The sequence below is a fragment of the Orbicella franksi genome, chromosome 11 (genome assembly GCF_964199315.1).
Source record: "Orbicella franksi chromosome 11, jaOrbFran1.1, whole genome shotgun sequence".
Taxonomy (NCBI): Eukaryota; Metazoa; Cnidaria; class Anthozoa; order Scleractinia; family Merulinidae; genus Orbicella; species Orbicella franksi.
Window position 1 is genome coordinate 13278922 of NC_138155.1, and position 20404 is coordinate 13299325.

The following is a 20404-nucleotide window of genomic DNA, read 5'->3' on the forward strand; positions in this document are numbered from 1 at the left end:
AGCCTGTGAACGAATCGACGACGTTGGACCGCCGGGTCTGTTGTTACTAATGAGATGCGATTTTTCGATCGACAACGAATAGAAAGTTCTCTTTTCCGATGGAATCTACTCGACAGTATTGGACATGAGTGGAGGCTAAGTAGTACAGTACTTGTTGTATAAGATGCTCTCTTATTTTTAAGCATTTTCTCTTTGGCCTCTAACGAAAATTAGTTGGCAGCAATTTGTTTTTCGATCCGGCGGACTTCCTTCTACAACTGGGTCTACCACGTGGTCAGTTGTGGCTAAACAGGCGAGTGCTAGGTTAGATTTGGTGCGAAGCTGTCGTTTGATTTCACCCCAACCATCACCAGTATGTTCAGCAAGATGATCACAGAACAGGTAAAAGCGTTAACGTTGATTTTGACGATAAATACAGCGCGAAGATTTGTCAGTGGATTTAGAAGAAAAAAAGCGTAACCACAACTCAGCAGTGTGGTGTTGTTTGCACTCACCTTTTTCTCAAGGAACTTCTAATCCGTGTTTTTGAGAGTATATGATTGATCGTGTAGATTAATAACTACCGGTTAATGAAGACCTAGAACAGGAGGCATTTTAACGGACACATGAAGCAATAGTTGAAAAAAGAAGAAGAAGAAGAAGAAGAAGAAGAAGGGATGCTTGCTGTCAATTGCATATTCAACCTTGACTGCAGTTTAAAGAGCTTTTGCTAAACAGTGGTTTCGAGTGCCCCGTGAGTTTGAACTTAAACGAACCAAAACTGAACTAGTTAAATAGAACGGAAATCTGGTGATTACTGTATGATCTCCTTTCTCCATTTTCCGTACTTAGTTCCTCCTTTCTTTCCCCTTTCTTCCATTTTCCTTACGTAGCTCCGTTCATTACCAAACGTCCTTCACTAAATAGAAGACATCCTGTAATAGTTACTAGAATACGAAACAATGACTTTCTAACATACCTAACAAGGCCGGATTTGGAACCTGTAATTACACACTTTATTCAAGCCAATCCGAAAGTCTTTAACGACAAAATAAGACTTCTGGAGACGATATATAACCCCTTTGATCTTGATCGCTGTTGACACATATAAGGGCCCCAAATTCCGTTCGAAAGTTTCTAGTTTGAATTTTTGGTCCTCTTGTAGGTATAAGTAATCACGTGTATGCGAGTGCAATTTATGATTTACACTGTGAGTGGTATTTGGAAATTCACCAAAAATTGCATCAGCCTTTAGGGAGTACAATTTGAAAGAACTTGTAAGTATCACAACTGATGTTGTTTTAGCTTTGTTTTTCGCTTATTTAATTTTTTTCTCACTTTTCCAGACCCAAAGCGCCAAAAAAAATTGTCTTATGTGCCTTTTGCCAAAATGGTTTAAAAGGGCTTATATTGCCTATGTTTGGAACTTTGCCTACTTTATTATAAGAACTGTTACAGAGGAACGGAAATGAAGAGTTAAAACGAGCCTTCTTTTAGAAAATTAGAATTGACTTTTACACAAATTACAAATGTGGTATCAATAATGGAAACTGATATTGAGTTCGACAATATATAGCCTTTCGTGAAAGGTGAAAGGTATAAACGTAAATGTCCAAGCTATCGACTCATGAACAGCACTTTCTAGAAAATGAACCTCGTCTTTATTAAAGCTCTTCTAAATCCTAGGAGATGCTAAAAGGAGATACTTTAAGATATACAGAGGTTACGATATATTAAGAGAAGTTTGCCCAATTGACCATTTTCTTTATCTCGATATTGGCAGTAGAACTTCCTTGCAATTAATGGGAACTATTTTCGAGGAGAATGTCATTGAAAACAAAAAGGTTCCATTTGTTTACCGATTGTCTTTTTTTAGGGTCAGTCCTAGCTATAGTCACGAATATGGCCTACTGAAAAGAGGTACCTTGTAGTCATTGTAATACACATACTGAACTCAGCTGACAGGGAACGTAACAGTCGAAAACGGGTTTTTCTTGCGTGTTTTTTGTTGTTTCTTTTTTTGAAGTAAATGTATAAAATGGAACTAAAGCAAAAACAAAATTTAGTTAATATTTTTTTTGCTTTTTTCTTTAATCCTATTTTATTATTTTCAAATTCGAGACTTTTATTTTGTTACTATTTTCCCCTATACTTCTATTTACTTCATTATAATGTTTTCCACTTCACTGGTGGAAACGTTCCTGCAAAATGTAGCTGCTCGGAGAATCGAAGTAAAGTAGCTGAAAAACAAAACACCCCATTTACATTTTGTTTAATTGATTTCGTTTTGAGTGATACATTGCTTTCGCCTCCACTTGCTTACGGATGGAAACGTAACAAAAAGCAACATGCGCAACATCTCCCGGATAAGGAAATTCTTATCTACGAAAACCACCGAGATCCTGGTCCATGCTTTTGTGTCATCCAAACTCGACCACTGCAACTCTCTTTTGTACAATGTACCGAAGTGTGCTTTAAAAAAGCTCCAGTCTGTTCAGAACGCCGCTGCCCGACTTATCACCTGTTCCCGAAAGTACGACCACATCACTCCAATACTGAAAGAATTACACTGGCTTCCTGTTTCTGAACGCATTAAATTCAAGATTATGTTACTTACCTTTAAGGCTCTTCATCAACAATCTCCTGTCTACATTCAAGATCTAGTAGCGTACTACCAACCTTCCAGAATCCTCCGATCATCACACTTATTACTTCTTAACCCCACGAATTTTCACCTGAAGACGTATGGTTCTCGAGCTTTTGCTGTTTCCGCTCCTGAACTCTGGAACAGTCTACCTTTTTCTATCCGCTCATGTGACAATCTAAGTTCTTTTAAATCTAAACTCAAAACTCATCTTTTTAAGAAAACTTATTATTCTTAGCGATTTTTACTTTCTATTACTTTCTTAAATGCACATTTTTAATTATTAAGATTAGTACAGCTCATTTTGGCGAATTGTACAGCGCCTAGAGCAGGCATGGATAGGCGCTATATAAATACTTATTTATTTATTATTTATTAAAAACAGACTATACAGCCAACGTTTTATCTGATTTATGATTAGATGCATTTTGGACAAGTTGGTTGATCAATCAAGATCCTGATTACTCAAGCGTCTGCTGTTAATAAACATAACCCAAACGTTCTTCATGTCGGAAAAATTCCTAGAGAAGAATATTTGATAATCTTGGCAAAATAAAATTAAGCATTTTTTTACTCAGTGGGAAGTCAAACAACTCACAACGTGCCAACGGGATTGAAGTTTAGTTTGGAATAATTCAAAGCTCTAATATTTAATCAGAAAGTAGTTGATCTCTATTTCTTTTAAGAGCAATCAAAATACAACGGTACGCCAGTCGTCATGTTTACATTGCTTCATGCAAATCGACTTGGGGAAAGATTGAATCATGCGTTTGTCAAAGAAAGTTTACAATAATCAAGGCAGATGTCGAGTGTTGTATTTTTCACTCGTACAGAAAATTTAACTACAGCACAAGTCCTCGATGGCCGGAAAATTCTGCTGCAAATAGACATATTCTTTAGAGTTGTTATAAAATTCTTGAAAGAATTAAGTCCTAGTCGGAGAAATTCCTGGAACGAATTCTTGATATTTCTGGGAAAAAAAAAATAAGCATTACTCAACGGGAAGTCCAACATCTCACTAATTAAAGTTTGGTATAATTCAAAGGTTTGATATGTAATCACAAGGCAGCTGTTCTATATTTCTTTCATTAACTGACACCTCAGGAGCCATGTTTACATTGCCTCATGCAAATCGACTCAGAGATGTATTGAATCATGCGTTGTAGCACGAAAATTTACAATAATCAAGGCAGATGTTGAAGGCTGCCTTCTTCACCAGTACGTAAAACTGAAGGACAGCACAAGTCCTCGATGAACACCTCAGATTCCAATTTCTTTGGCCGTTTCAGGTATTTTAAATATAGTTTTGTTTTTGCATTTTGAAACACCCTTGATATCAGCGATTGAACGAGTGACACAAAGGATTTATATAGAACTTAAGCAATAAAGACGGCGACCACGAGGGCCAAGCCTAGAAACAATGAATTTATAGTTAACCTTTAAATTTCGCAATTGTCTAGATCTTTTTCAGTGATCTAATTCAGTGCACCTATTGGTCTCAGAACTTACTCAAACTAAATGTGAAACGTGAGAGTTCTCCAAAATACACAGAACTTAGTGTTAAAATATTTTACCAACAGTAAATACATTTTCTTGATCTAGAAAAGAAATCTAGATCGTGCGTGGGTGATTATAATATATAGATTTAGGTCAGCCTGAAAGCGTAGCTCCTGGGCCGGTTTGTTCAGAGCCCGATTAAGCAAGCCCAGGAAAAGGTAGAAGTTTGATCTGAGTTTTGTAACTTTGCGGTGAGGTTTTCTGTATATTGTTTGGCCTTTTGTTTTAGGTTTTTATTATCACCATGTACACAAAACTAAGCAACAAAAAACATATGTATAAGAGAAAAAGATAATTCGACTAGTTTTAAATCCTATGTTAGCGTTAACCGACTTCCGAACAATCCTGTCCAGTTTTCAATAAGTTAACTTGAGCCCGTGATCCAATCGAAAACCAGCACTTGGTTAGCGGTCAACCTTAAAACAACACATAACCTCGATGTGCCGTAAACTTGAGTCCGCGATATGGTCACGTGATTCTGGTCACCGGGTACCTCGTTTTGACAGGTGTCAATTAATCATAACATGGATGTCCAATAACAAAGAAGTACACGGTAAACCAAGGCTGCATGTTTCTGTCAACCATTATTTGGAGTATGGCCGCCATATTGCGCGACTCCGTCCGTCGCCGTCGTCGTTCGTACGCGCCCACGAGCAATGCCGCTAGCCATGATAACCATGAGAAGATCCGTTCATGGGTTGCCTTTTCTCTCCTATATGAGTATGGGGCTCCGCTTGGCGGCCCTTCGGGCCTCCGGAGCTCCACTATAACCTTAACCAAAAGAGTGACAATATCTTTTGTCTTTAGTAAACCTTTCAATCGGGCTAAAGCTTTATTTTTTGTTCTTGTTTTGCATAAGCAGGAAAAAGCTCTAAAAAGATTGAACTAGGTAAACGTTCACGCAATTTGGAGGCGTTTTTCATGGAAGAGGTCTAGGACAGCTGGGACAAGACTTGCATTTTCGATTGACTCCTGTCACTGCTTTTGACAGAATCAGCATGATCTAGAAAGAAATGGGGAACTCAACTAAAGATCAAACCCTCGTGACGATAGGAGACTTATTTTGCAAGGCGGATATTGTTGACACACATCAAAAGATTCTTGTGTCTGCGTTAAATGTTCTTCTTTCCGTCATTGCATTTCTTGGAAATATGCTGATTATTGTTGCTCTTCAGAAGCCCTCGTCTCTCTACCCGCCATCGAAACTATTGTTAGGTTGTCTGGCGAGCACTGATCTTTGCGTGGGCCTGGTTACGCAGCCTCTTCACGTAATCTATTTGATGCCTTCGGAACAATTCAAACGCTGTCACCTTGTAGGAATCCTTTCAATTACTATAGGTGCATTTTTAGGTGGCCTGTCTTTGTTCACACTGACTGCAATAAGCGTTGACAGACTTCTCGCTCTGTTGCTGGGACTACGATACAGACAAGTGGTAACTTTGAAGAGAGTATGGATCCTTGTGGTTAGTTTTTCGCTTTCAAACGCTGCCATTTCAATGACATTCTTCTACGGTCTACGCATCACTGCAGCATTCACCGGCATAGCAGTGGCAATGTGTATGCTAACCTCAGTCTTCTGTTACGCGAAAATCTATAGTTCACTTCGTCAACATCAAGTTTCAGTGCAAGATCATATTCAACAAGGACAACCGAACCAAGGAAAGGCTGTGCTTAATTTAGCACGATACAGAAAGACTGTGTCCAGTGTATTGTGGGTGCAGCTGACATTGGTGGCGTGTTATCTGCCTCATATCATAGTGGTTACTATGTTTGCTATATCGGGATCAGCTTCACCATCTCTTGCCCTCACTTGGGCTGTGACGCTATCCCTGGTTTACTTCAATTCATCATTAAACCCATTTCTGTACTGTTGGAAAATGAGGGAAGTGAGGAAAGCGGTCAAGAACACCATCAGTCAGTTTTGGCGTTGCTCAAGTTAATTGGCTCATAGAAAAACAAAATTAGAAGGAAAAACTGGACTGCAAAGCCGTCGACAAAAATAATATTCAAATTAAGCTATTAGCCCGAAATTGAACACCACAAGTCTTTGAGATTTTGGACGTTTTCTGGCTTCTAAATGCATTTCTTGGCTTAAACTGGTATAATAATATACTGTAAAGGTCACTATAAAAGTTAACGTTAAAAAAAAAATTAAAAAAACGACGTTTCGACCCTCCTAGGGAAACAATAAATTGGTTTGACAAATCAGCTAGCCCAAGAAATCGGGGGTAAAATTTATGCTTTTGTACATTACGCTAGCATTTTTTCGAGCATTTTAGTGAGGCAAAAGCACTAAGCATTATTCGAGCATTTTATAGTGGCATTTTCCCCGGAAAATTAATTGTTTTCCACGTCCAGAAAATAAAAAAAATTATTTTTACGAGAAAATGAGGACTTAATTTGAAATTGAAAAAAATTCAAAATGCCACCCTAATACAGCTGCGTGGAGATTGAGAAGAGGTCAGCGGCAGTCAAATCAAATTAAATGATCATACAGAGAATTATCTTTTGGTGTATTAAGGTATCAGTGTAACCCATTTGACCATCCGCGCGCGGTCCGCTCTGGCGTTGGTGGTTTTATCAAAAACCCATGTAAACCGTATATTTACTGGAAGCTTAGTAACTGCAGATTATGACCCGACCTGTTCAAAACGGTAAACATTTACCGTGTTTCGAAAATGTGAATATGTTTACAAAGCTTCACGAACCCATAAATCAAGGTATACGCCCGCTAAATTTAGGTCGGATAAAACGATTAACATGGTGTCCGTTTCTTCACACATTGACCTCAAAAAGCGTGTATCAGATTTTTGGCGCATGCGTTTGTTATTGTTTTACAAGAGGATAAAGTTAGAAAAGGGGAAAAAATAGGACTGCCCGCAAAAGAAAGGCATAACTTTTTATGAAAAGAATAATAGAATTTGCAGACACGATTTTGTCGGCGATCGTTCTGACAAAATTCTCTCCGAATTTCAGCCAATTTGGTCCAGTGGCTGCCGACCTGGAATTCGAAATGTACGTACAACTCGCCTATTTTTTACTTTCGAGAAACAGAGAAAAAATAAAATTCGGCTGCATCCAAGTGTTATGAGATTATCACACCAAGGGAGACATCGCAGAGGAATCAGCTTTCTGTCTAACAAAAGGACTGTGACAGTTAACATGGAACAGGTACAAATTTCCCCGACGGCGCGCGGTAAATCATTGACCATTGAATAAACCGCTTTTTCATGTGTGAAGTTAGAATCCCAAAGTTAGTAAACGTGAAATTATCTTTTGATTTACTATATTAGCGTTCGAAATTTTACGTATCGGTTGACTAATCTTCAAAATTATGACCATGTCAGTTAAAATGCCGAAGACCCGTAGAGGGTCCCCGAGAAAATGCAAGTGCACAAAGGGAAACGCTGGAGCGAACGTCGTAAACGGGACTTCGTCGACAAATGTTGATGCAAAGGCGAGGATGCTGGAAGAAATGACAATAGCTGGGTAACAAAAAAAAAATGTTGCACTGCTGATTCTAATTTTGTACAATCGATCTGCCTTTCAACTTCGTCCACTTCTCTTCGTCAATCTCCTCTGCTTCGACAGTTTCTTGCAACAGTATTTCAGCGCGGCTTGCGCTCATTTCGGCTTGCCCGCTGGCTTCCTGATCGCGATCGTTGTCGAGTTCATCCTGCAATTTGTCTTGATTGTAAAACGACCCTTTGTCGTTTTCCGCTTATTTAGCGGCCCACTCTTTGTCGACAGTGTTTTTCACCTTCTTTGGCCTTCATTCAGCCGATGAAAACGGGCAAGATCGCTTTTTCTTCTTCGAAGACATCCGGCACTGATTATGGCGCGCGAATCGCGTGTCAACTCAGCATGATCTTGATGTCATGTGACTTCTTGCCTCGTTAATGTTCCTAACCCATAACCCTTACTATGATTATATATAAACAAACAACACAACCAGAACATTTGTGGGGAAAAGGGGTAGGGGATGAAGCACTCCAATGAAGAATTCTAGGTCACTTTTTCCTAGGGGTGTAAGGATCACCCTGGGGGTGATAATCCCCCAGGGTACTCAGTACGAGGTGGTAATCCTCAAGAGGGGATGATAATCCCCCCAAGCAACCTGCTACCTGGTTTATTATTATGGTATAATTTCATTGTCAAACTTTATAAAGTCGTTATTTGGAGTTACTATTTAAACCTTAGTTCTCACTGCAATACCTTTGTATTCTAATACAGGTACCAGAGCTAATTGTATTTCAAGGAACACATATTTACTTGTCTCATTTCATAGAGAGAGTGATAAAACAGGGAAGAGTGGGAGGGAAATTTTGGTTCTGCGAATGAGAGAGTGCAAGAACTGTGTTGTGCACGGCTGAGCATGTGATTATACAGTGCAAGATTTCACGTGCATGGTAGATGCTGATTGGCTGAGCGGGATCATCCGACATGAGTAACTCATATGTGGGAAGTAATCCGTGACCAGAAGTGACCTGATTTATTCTCTCTCCTGGGGTGTATGGTTAGACATTAACTATAATTTATATTTTGAAAAATAATACGACTTTTTTAATTTTCACAAGCATGTTTCGACGGTACATCCGTCATCGTCAGTGTGACGGTTATGAAAGTTTACAGTGATTTAAAACGTCCCTGTTACAAATCATACGTTACATTGCGTTGGAAAACAATACGCTAGATAAATTTCGAAGTTAACGGAAATAAAAAGATGCGCGTGCGCGTGCAGCTATAGGGAAAGCGTCAAATTGATGGGTTTGACCTGTTGATTAAGGTCAGGCTTTTCCCACTTGATGTACATAGACTCCTTAAGCTTAACTTGGTACTTGGTAGGTGCAGAGTCTATGATCTTGAAGCAGTCTAAGTTACAAGGGGTAGGGCACGACTCTGAAGCCTGCAAATGCTTATAAACGTGATAAGATCTGTCCGATGACAAGTGCTCGTGCACGCGCGTGGAGAAATGTCGGCTTGTTTCGCCAACGTAACAAACATTACAGCTTGCACAAGAAAATTTGTACACGATGCGCGTACGGAGCCTGTCAGGGAGAGGATCTTTCACGTTGAACAAGTTCTTAATTTTAAAGGTAGAATAAACAAATTTGATGTCGATGGGTTTGCAGAATCGATTGATTAGCTTGTGCACCCTTTGTTGTGCAACACCCAAAAAATGCCCGATGTAGGGGATCTTGAAGTAGTGCTTGGGCAACTTCTGTTTCTCGACACCTGTTGAAGGCCGTGTGTCGTTCCTACTACTGCTCTCGTGACATAACGGTGGAGTAACACGTCTAGTACATGATCGGGAAAGAGATTTTTACGCAAACTAGTAAACAAATTCTGAATATCATTGTGAAAACCCAACCACGTGTTGTTGATCTTAAAGGTCCTGTCAATGAGCGTTTTAACCAACCCCATTTTGTAGTAAAGGGGTGTAAAGCTTAAAAAATTGGTAAGCAAGCCCGTGAAGGTCTTTTTGCGGTATACGGTGGTGACAGGGAATTTATATTTTGGTATAAATTGGCTATAATTAATTCATTTGACAGAACTTGTCAACTCTCAATTAAGTAATTAATATGCAAAAAATCTTTCTCGCGTAATAACTAGCGGCAGATATAATATTTTTTCGTGGAGTTGCTAACCTTAAGACTTATCCAACCGCTTAAAAAAGTAAAATTATGCAAAATGGTAAATTGTCCCCTTACTGATACCTTAAAGTGCCTCTAACCCCCTCCCCCCAAATTTGTTTCGCTAATATAAATTTTCTTTTTCTCCTGATTACCACTGTGAAAAAATTATCGTTGTAGCTATTTTCGTCAATTTTCTGTGAATCTTTAAAGTTTGTAAATTTGCCCTTTTCCTGTTCACGACCGAGGAATAGCGGAGAATGGGACGAGTTGGCTTCTGACGTCACTTAGGGAATAATAATATTTTGTTTCTGAGAAGAATAGGGGTGGCGAATGGTAAAATCCGAGACTTGCCGAGACGCCGAGACTGTTGTTTAAAAATTCGAGACCGAGACTCAAACGATTTCGGAAAATCCGAGCCCGAGACTCAGTACAGAGAAAACCGAGCCCGAGACCTTAATAATGCAAAACTCCGTGCCCGAGACATGAGATTCGTGCGCTCTTGGTCGCTTGAAACTGGATCTCGTTTAGGGAAGTGGTCAAAACTATTACACAATCAATAACTTGTAGTTTATTTGAACTACCAAAATAGCAGTCACAGATAAACACTAACTATTTGGTTATGCATTAACATTTCGACCTTTTTACGACCTATCACGATCCGACTTTCCGCTACTTTCGAGGTCACGCGCTGTCATCAACTTCCGGTCAGTTAGCTTCAAACATCTCATAGCTTCTCATCGACGATCATCCGTTAGTCTCTCGAGCTTACTACGGGATCTAACTTCAGCTGCTAAATATTGTTTGACCTTCCGTACTGGTTGATATAACGCGTTATGGACGAGGAGAGGGTGGAGGACGAAACGGCGAAAACGCAAATGTAAGTAAATTGTTAACTTTGTAATCATTCATACATGATTATTCATTATTATTCTCGTGTCTCCAGACATTACCTATAAAAGATGTATCTTGAAGAGCTCTTACTATTCGTAAGTATCGATTTAAGGAGGTCTACATATGCATCTGCTGTGTGTTTGTAAGGCTTTTACTCTAAAACTGTATTGGCTTGTATTTTAACCGCGCAATGAAAGAATAATGAAGGATCATAGTGACCGGCTGTCATGGCGTGAACAAATTCGCCGGCAAATTATTTCCTTGCACAGGTCACCTGTGTGAGTAACCTAGTAAAACGATAATTTCGACCGCGAAATGGATAAAAACCTAGGCTGGAACAAGTTTGACCATTTCAGTGGTGCAAGATTGGAGACCATACCAAGCCTGTGATGCAGCAAAAATGCACATATACTCTCCAGTGGGGGGTCAGCATTCTCCAGATTCAGAGGACTGTTTGCTGTTTCACTATGAGTTCACTGGCATGGTTAAGTTGGATCAAGTTATAAGTAAGCTAAGAGCTGAGGGCTCTATCAGTTATGTTGATGATGATTTTCTTCTGGAAATCGATGAAGCTATTTACCATCAGTGTGTGATGGGATTGAGCCAAATTCCTAGGAAAGAACCCTCCATAGAAACGGCAGTCAGAGACAAAAATAGTGCCAGTACTTCCAGAGGGCGACCACTGACTGAGGCTTCCACACAGATATCGTCAGTAAAATGTGGTATAAAAGTAAAGTCTTCACGTGTCAAGTGGCTTAACATGCAAGAACGAGGAGTTCGACGCATGTTAACCCTAATTACGCATATACGCGTAACTGATGGTCATTTTCTTTGTACCACTTGTGATGTCATCAATTTCAATGTCATTAGATATTCTTTATAAGCACATAGTAGAACTAGGCTAGGCCTATCCGCACAGTTGTCAGGTTTAGATATCGACGACATTCCGACGTCGCAAATCGAAAAACAGCGTTATCAGGTTTGGTGCAAAAAGAGTGGTAAAATGGTCCACTATGCCTATGATTGATCAAGGTCTATTTCTAGGCTTCGCTCGTAATTAACATCCAACTTTCCACGGCAGCCAGAGAGAACATGCAACGCAAAAGGTAGCCAGACTAAAAGGGCCGAGAAAAAAACAAAGGAAAGGGGCAACAAACAAAATTGACAACGGGTAATGGCACCAAATTTTGGCTTATGCGCATGCCCGGAATTGAAATATTGCTCAATTTTGCACGTAATCCTCGAAAAATCTCTCCTTTTGAAAAAAAAACCTATCTTGGCAAAACATAGGCTTATTTAGCGTCATGGCAGCCAAAAACCTGACTAAACGGTAAAAAACGGTATTTTTGGCGAAAGTTTGGTATTCAAAGGGTTAATCCCTACTGAGCACTTTTTAAAGTTCCCCGACAGTTGGTAGGTACCCATTTACACTCCTGGGTAGACAAAGGCACTGTAAAAGGGGCGACCTGCACCGTTTACAAGGTTTTTTATAATTGGCCAAACGAAAAAATAAAAAAAATTAACAATAGGTTAACAATACAAACAATACTTCTAGCCCAAAGAAGCTCAAAGAAAAAAAGAGGTGCAGATTAACAAGAACGAATCAAAGTAGAGGTTTTCAAGAGGTGTAGGCCAACTGCTGTGAAAGTAAAGTGTTTAGCTTGCTCCAGAAGGCGACGCGGCGCACGACTCAGGAATGCGAAGTAACTTACCACAAAATGTTTAAGCAAGCAACCGGAACAATGATCCTGCTGGTATACGTTGGATCAATAGTGATCTAATCGGCTTTACATATAAAATGAAGAATACAAAAGCAAAAACCGACACAACGTAGAATGATTTTTTGAAGGTGTACTATATTTGGCCAGCCGAAATATAATACACCTTCAAAAAATCATTCTACGTTGTGCCGGTTTTTGCTTTTGTATTCTTACCACAAAGGCCGAGGAGAACAAAAACGCTGGATTACCAAACACATGGTAAGAACACTACATAACGTAAGTAAAGCAAATTAAAGTAAGCATGCAGTTAGTCGTTTTCTTGAAGACGTCTTATTTAGAGGTCAAATCTACATTTCTATTTTCTACGACCTCCAGAAGTTCTCCAGTTGACGTAGTGCTCCTTCATTGCAAAGACCATTACAGTAAAATGTTGTGTTTGTTTTGCGAAACGATATTCTACAATAGCTTAGAATACACCGTCTAAGACAGCCGGTATATTCCAGACTACTATCGCACGTCCTTAGACTAACTACTTATAAAATCTAAATCGAGTTACTTGAATTCTTTGACTTAACCGACTAAAAATACAGTCCACCGACCATGTTTTCGTGCGATTTCAGCATCAAAGCGTGCGCATGGTTATTGTCAGCGGAAACCTGATCAAATGAGCATGCGCGGGGGCTGAGTGAATATAATAAGAGAAATAAAAGTTCCGTATTTGCTGCCGTTTGTGTAAACGATATGCAGCAACACTGACGCTGCTCGCTTAACGCGATAACTTTTGCCGGAGAACCTCTGCTAAAAAAGCAAATCCGAGACTCCGTGACCTTGCGAAAAAAATGCGAGACTCCGAGACCGAAAGAAGCACATGAAAAACGAGACTTCGTGACTCGTAACAAAAGCTTCCGAGATTCCGAGATCGGATCAAGAATTTCCGAGATCCACGATTTTCTGGGTACCATTCACCACCCCTAAGAATGTATGCAAACATGCGATAGTGTGTGTCAAAATCGTTGCAGAATGCAAGTAAGATATGTTGTTGGAGGCTGTAGCAATACAGGATGCGTAGAATAGAGTATCCCTATTCATTCAGTACCTCTATCTCGATGAAACTCTACCAGAAACGAGAAAAAGACCAAAGAAGTGGCTGATCTGTGCGAAGCTAAAGCCGTGAGCCATTGGGGATTTCTTCGATCTCGGGTTCGCCGCTACTGTAAAAACGTAGAGATTTCCATGGCCTGTATATTCTTCTCTATCTCTAGTGGAAAGCTTGAAACTGTCAAGGTACTGCATAAGACGAATTTGGGATAAGCTGGAAGCCATCTGACTATTTTGAGCGTAAAAAATCCTCTGAGTCCCAGACGAAATTATAGGTGAGGAAATTACACGGTAAATTAAACGCATAGCGTTTTTTGTTCTCGAAGTAGAGACTTGTCTAAACGAATAGTAAACGAAACCTACCTTCTACAACGACGCAAAGAAGATTGTTGAGGCTTCGAACCGGTGAACTAGCTATGTATTTGTGATTTCAATAAAAACACACGCACGCCGGAGGTCGCCTGTAATCCGGCCGTGTTTCTCAATTGCTATCCCGAATACAGAATTATTTTGTTCTTTGAGCTTCGTCTTTTAGGAACGAAATATATCTAATTTACAAACTTAGAATGGATCAAGCATCTATAAATATATGAGGAAAGTGAAACAAACGATTAAGATTCGACTCGACGGAGATTGTCGTGCTGAGAGAAGAATGCGCTTTTCAATCAACCGACACACAAGCTAATGGGTCGAGGACTCCCAGGTTATTAGCGTGCGTAAAATGGACATTTCATTCAGAATAACAGTGAAGTAGAAATGTATTCATTTAACTGATAGGGGCATTTGCTCGCGTTATCAGTCCCGGGGGTGGGGCATCCGCAATTTTATCGCGGCCCGGGGGCTGGGCATTTGCGTACCCCGGGGCGACTCCCGGGCATTCGACACACGTGTTTTGGAAAGTGCCATTTGATGACTTCATCGGGAAAGACGAGGCGTTTGTCGAACAATGGCTTGTCCGTCAGGGACTAGAGAAACTTGCAGATGTTTTTAAAGGTATGTTTTCTCATTTTTAGATATTTCTTCATTACTTGAAAGTATATAAATATAAGCGACAAGGTGAACTATATTTTGTTCATCACAATGCAATCACTGACGTGAACACGAGTATTTCGCATTTCGCGTTCAAAACTAGCCTAGCAATTTTTAAATTCATGAAAGTGGAGTTAAAATGCTTAAGGTTGGCGAATTCAAATGATGCGATCTTCAAGACAGATCTTGCGAGCTTAAAATGCAATGCATCATCATTTAAAACGTCTTGATTCTTTACAGAAAAAGTAGCCTGCGAATACAGGCGTCCATCATCGCTCGCGGCTGGGGGCACGTCCGCCGTAATCCCAGATATCCTCTAGCAAACTGTTAAAAACAAATATAAAGAAATGAATATAATCAGAATCAACTAAAACTTACTGTTGTCCTTGAAGTCTTACCGTTGCGTTAAAATACTGAACAGTTGACCGTTTTATTCACTCATTAATTAAAAAACTCAAGAGCTGTAAGCTAACTCTTCAGTCATCATTTGTACCTTTATAACCCAAACGGACCAGCAAATTGTCGATTCCGACCTAAATATAATTATACAACGCGGCGATCTCGACTGGCGACCCGCACTTCGAAATATATAAAAAAATATATGTACATCGCAGCCGTCCAAATCGTAGCTAGACTCCGAATTGTAATGCTAGATGATACAGTTCTTCCACTTAAAAGTTCTTGTCCAGTTTTGATAAAATATGAATCACAAATAACCCGAAAATGTTTTGACAGCCCTCGAAGCTCAGTCAAAAGTCTCTTGAGTGTTTTAGCCCGGTTCCCGAAGTGACGTCACCAGAAGCTCGACCCAGATCCCACTTTGCGCGGTCGTGAACATAGAAATAACATGTTTAAACGCCTGTAGAAACGCAGGGATTTTAACAATCGAGATACTTTTTTTCGCTGAAATAATCATGGAAACTAGTAGACTTTATTAAAGGAAAAAAAAATTGGGTTTAGTGGCACTTTAAAACTATTAAAAACGTTGCGTTATACTACGTATACGTTTTTTAATTTTTTTTTTAAATTTTTTTTATTTTTTTAAGCGCCCTGAGCTGTTAATTGTATTAAAACTTTAAAATTATTAAAATTTAAGAAACCCTATGTATGAGAATTAACCAAGCATACATTTTAGTGACTTTCTGGGAGGAGACCGAACATTTTAGTGGGAAAAATGGAGCATTAAGGTGGAGCATTTTGGTGGGAAAATAAAAGCATAATGTACAAAAGCCTAGTAAAATTACAGCGGTTATCAAAAACGTCTCGACAAAACCTATGTTTTGGTGGACGTCAGTCATCTTCGCCTCCTTGCCGACTGTATGTTAAATTTAACTGAGAAAAAAGTCTGAAGCCTTGCAGCGGTCCACTCGTAAAACTTATAATTTTACTTTCGGTACGTACGGCTAACTCACTAAATACATTAGCATTAAATATTCCTTGAAATTTATAACTGAAGACGGACGGGTTGGGTTTCTCAACAGCCATTCGCATACATGAATGACCGCGAGATGAGGCAAATCTACACGCTAACAAATTATTTCTGCACGTATTTGTCTTGAGGCTACGGACTGAACAAGACTTAAACGTCTTATAAACCTTATAATTTTGTAAGGTAATAAGTTACAAATTTATAGGTTCAAGTATTGTTCAGTCCGTAGCCCCAGCAAAAACGGCTATCTCTGAAACGAAGAATGGAGAATCGAGGAACGGGGAACAGGGAACGGGGAATCTCTAAAAGGGGGAATCTCTAAAAGGGGAAATCTCTAAAAGGGAGAATCTCTAAAAGGGAGAATCTCTAAAAGGGGGAATCTCTAAAAGGGGGAATCTCTAAACGGAGGAATCTCTAAAAGGGGGAATCTCTAAAAGGGGGAATCTCTAAGAGGAGGTATCTCTAAAAGGGGAAATCTTTAAAAGGGGGAATGTCTAACAGGGGGACTCTCTAAACGGAGGAATCTCTAAACGGGGGAATCTCTAAAAGCGGGAATCTCTAAAACGGGGAATCTCTAAAAGGGGGAGTCTCTAAAATGGGGAATCTCTAAAAGAGGGAATCTCTAAAAGGGGGAATCTCTAAAAGAGGGAATCTCTAAAAGAGGGAATCTCTAAACGGGGAAATCTCTAATAGGGGGAATCTTTAAAAGCGGGAATCTTTAAAATGGGGAATCTTTAAAAGCGGGGATCTTTAAAAGCGGGAATCCTTAAAAGCGGGAATCATTAAAAGCGGGAATCATGAAAACGGAGAATCTTTAAAAGTGGGAATCTTTAAAATGAGAATTTTTAATGCTTATGGACTTCGAACATGCTCTCAAGTGGGAAATTTGCGAAACAAAATTGTATCGCTCGGCTCGGCTTCCCTTCGCTTGCCAAATATTTCTTTTCGTCCGTTCTACACGCTCTCGCTAGAACGCCTGTTCGCAGGATAAAACACCAGGTAAAGTTATTATTAGTAGTTATTCCTGCCTCTGACATTGCGCAATCTAGCCATTTTACAGGAAATGTCACAGGAACGTGCAAAGGTCAAGTTTAAAAACTGAATTTCCTCAGGGAATATCTCTGTCAGGTTATATCTGTCGGAATATATATCTCAGGTTTATATGTATATGTCACTTTGTTCCACACGTTGGTTGATGAAAGAAAAACCACAATACGGGATTGTTATTCGCTGACGAACAAATTTTAACCTACATTTTATCCGGACTTGTTCTTTGTGACCACTTTTGCCAAGATGTCGCGACAAGATCTGTTGTCATCGTTCACTGTGCTAAAACATATCTGGTGGGTTGTTTAACGTTTTGAAAATTTTGCCGATATGAACGGAAGTTTATTGCAGCGTTAGTTTACAGACATATAGATTAACTTCCATTGAGGACATTTCAAACTCCATTACAATAATTTTCTAGTTCCAAAAAATTTGAATGGCGGGCAACTTGGGAAATCATATGAATACATGAATCGCCAACTGCTCGCGGGAGTTTTGATTCAAGGTGTCGCGTCGGTGGTAAGGAGAATTTAGAGTCTCGTGCTATTTTTCACAATACTTCCTAGAGAAATTCCTTTGACCTAGTCAGAGATTTTGGCGGGAATTTGCTCACTATAATCACTGATTCCTTGCTAATCCAGACCGCTCTTTGCGCCATGCCGTCAGGTGGAGAGGAATTTAAAGTTCCTCTGCCATTTACTTTTCGAAAGAAAAAGGTCGCTAAGTTCCAAGGTCTTCCACATTAAGTGGGATGACCTCGCCACACAAGATGTTATCGAATAAGGTTCATTTAGTGCCGTATTAAGAACTAAATATTCCCAGAACGCAATAAGTGGACGCCGTAGTGAAGAAACTGCTCTCGTCCTCTGCGGACTTTGCTGAAGCTTTTGTTAAAGAGGCCACGTTGTTGTCAAAAATACGCCACGAAAATATCGTCCAATTCAAAGCTGTTTGCCAGGACCCCATGGCAATTATGCTAGAGTACGTGTATTTCGATATTGAAGTTTTCGGCGATGAAGGAAAGCTGAACTCGTTAAACCAGTTAATGTACCTTATCGACAGTCAAGACTGCAATGGAATAGAGGGTACATTTATGGATAAGATTGCCGCTGATATTGCAGGAGGACTGCTCTACTTGCACGAAAATGGAATAGCGCACAGGGACTTGAAACCGGCAAATGTGTTGGTTAGCAATCGCCACTAACGGGCGGAGATGGATCGAAATAAGATAGCTTACGCGTGGAAACACGAGCCTGTGATATGTAAGCTCTCTGATTTTGGCGAAAGCCGATCGCTAGATATCCAAACGAGATCTGTACGTCACTCCAGAACTAAGAATATACATATAGCCTTCAGGGCTTAGAGCATAGGCACATATCGTTGCCAGGTATGTTAGTTTTGTTCTGTTGTTTTGGAGTGCTTGACGAAATCCTAATTTCTGGTTTAAATTACGATAAAGGCAGATATTGTTAAGTCGCCATCAATTTGTAGGAGCTGAGAAAACACTAAGAAAACACTAAGAATATACTGTTATGAAAATTTGTTATTTGCCTTTGTGGTTTAGAATAAATTAAATTATCGTTTTGTCTACAGGAAAAAAAAAAAGGATCATGAGAGTAATATCAGGAGTGAAGGGTGTAAAAAAAACTCACAGATTCCCCCTTTTAGAGATTCACCTTTTGGAGATTCCCCGTTTTAGAGATTCCCCCTTTTAGAGATTCCCCCTTCTAGAGATTCCCCCTTTTAGAGATTCCCCCTTTTAGAGATTCCCCCGTTTAGAGATTGCTCCTTTTAGAGATTGCCCCTTTTAGAGATTCCTCCTTTTAAAGATTCCCCCTTTTAAAGATTCCCTCTTTTAAAGATTCCCTCTATTAGAGATTCCCTCTTTTAGAGATTCCACCTTTTAGAGATTCCCCCTTTTAGAGATTCCTCCTTTTAGAGATCCCCCTTTTACAGATTCCCCCTTTTACAGATTCCCCCTTTTAGATATTCCCTCTTTTAGAGATTCCCTCTTTCAGAGATTCCCTCTTTTAGAGATTCCCCCTTCTAGGGATTCCCCCTTATAGAGATTCCCTGTTTTAGAGATTCCCTGTTTTAGAGATTCCCTGTTTTAGAAATTCCACCTTTTAGAGTTTCCCCCTTTTAGAGATTCCCCCTTTTAGAGATTCCCCCTTTTAGAGATTCTCCCTTTTAGAGATTCCCCCTTTTAGAGATTCCCCCTTTTAGAGATTCCCTCTTTTAGAGATTCCCCCTTTTAGAGATTCCCCCGTTCCCCGTTCCCCGTTCCCCGTTCTCCGTTCCCCGTTCCCCGTTCCCCGTTCCTCGTTCCCCGTTCCCTGTTCCTCGATTCCTCATTCACCGTTTTAGAGATAGCCCAGCAAAAACCGTGCAGAAATAATTTGTTCGCTCGCGTGCAGATTTGCTTGGTCTCGGGGTCATTCATGCATGGGGATGGCCGTTGAAAAAAAAAACCGACAAACGTCTCCATTTATAGATTTCAAGGAATATTTAATGCCGATGTATTTAGTGAGCTAGCCGTACACACCGAAAGTAAAATGATAATGTTTACTAGTGGACTACAGCAAGGTTTCAGACTTTTTTTTTCAGGTAAATTTTTATCCAGTCGGCTAGGAGGCGGAGATGATTGACGTCCACCAAAACTTAGGTTTTCTCAAGACGTTTTTACGCTGAAGGTCGCGTGTGATTGATAACCGCTGTAATGTCTGATTGAGTGGAAGGAAACGATTTCGCCAGGTTGTGAGTATCGATTTTTATCGATTGATCGATAACATCGAAAGCATTTAAAATTCAGTTTATTTATTGATATCGATTTATTAAGTGGTTTTTCGATATCGATTTTTATAGATTGTCTACCCTGGGACTGACCGAACGAATCAAAAGCGTAGTGTAAATAAGCTTACTTACAATGAAAAACTGTAGTCAACCCTATAACATAACAGCCTACCGCTATCGACAAGGAAAAATGAGGGGAAAAAAATCAGATGGCTCACCTCATAACCTTTTCACTAAAGAAAGTACTGTACCTATTGGCTGCCTTCTCGTGTCAACATTTCATGGCGTTCAAGTTAACTTCGAATTTTTCAGGGACAGGTCTTTCTACACCTGTACACGTTGCTTATGATGTGACATGTTTCTAACTGAGCACGATTTTTTCCAATACATAAAAAAGGAAAACTCACCTGAATTGAGACCTGAAAACTCTGTTCAAAATGGTTAAATCAGGCGTGTTTTTCAGGGCTACAAACTTGCCACAAAATGGCAGGTAAATGTCTTGTTCCCAGTGCTCCTCGACCCCTCTCAATATGGGAGAATCCGCTGAGCGGTGTGAGTGCAGGCGCAGGGCTATGTGAAG

General features: G+C 39.8%; 1 protein-coding gene across 1 annotated transcript; it reads left to right on the forward strand.

Moving 5' to 3' along the window:
* Nucleotides 1–4155: 4155 nt before the first annotated feature.
* LOC145460329 (melanocyte-stimulating hormone receptor-like) lies at nt 4156–14751 on the forward strand. The gene has a single exon (XM_081445108.1). It carries the CDS (start codon nt 5194–5196, stop codon nt 6118–6120), a length of 927 nt encoding a protein of 308 aa, XP_081301234.1. The 5' UTR covers nt 4156–5193; the 3' UTR covers nt 6121–14751.
* Nucleotides 14752–20404: the final 5653 nt, after the last annotated feature.

Coding starts and splice junctions, on each gene's coding strand:
- LOC145460329 (XM_081445108.1), top strand. CDS start 5,194: ATGGGGAACTCAACTAAAGATCAAACCCTCGTGACGATAGGAGACTTA.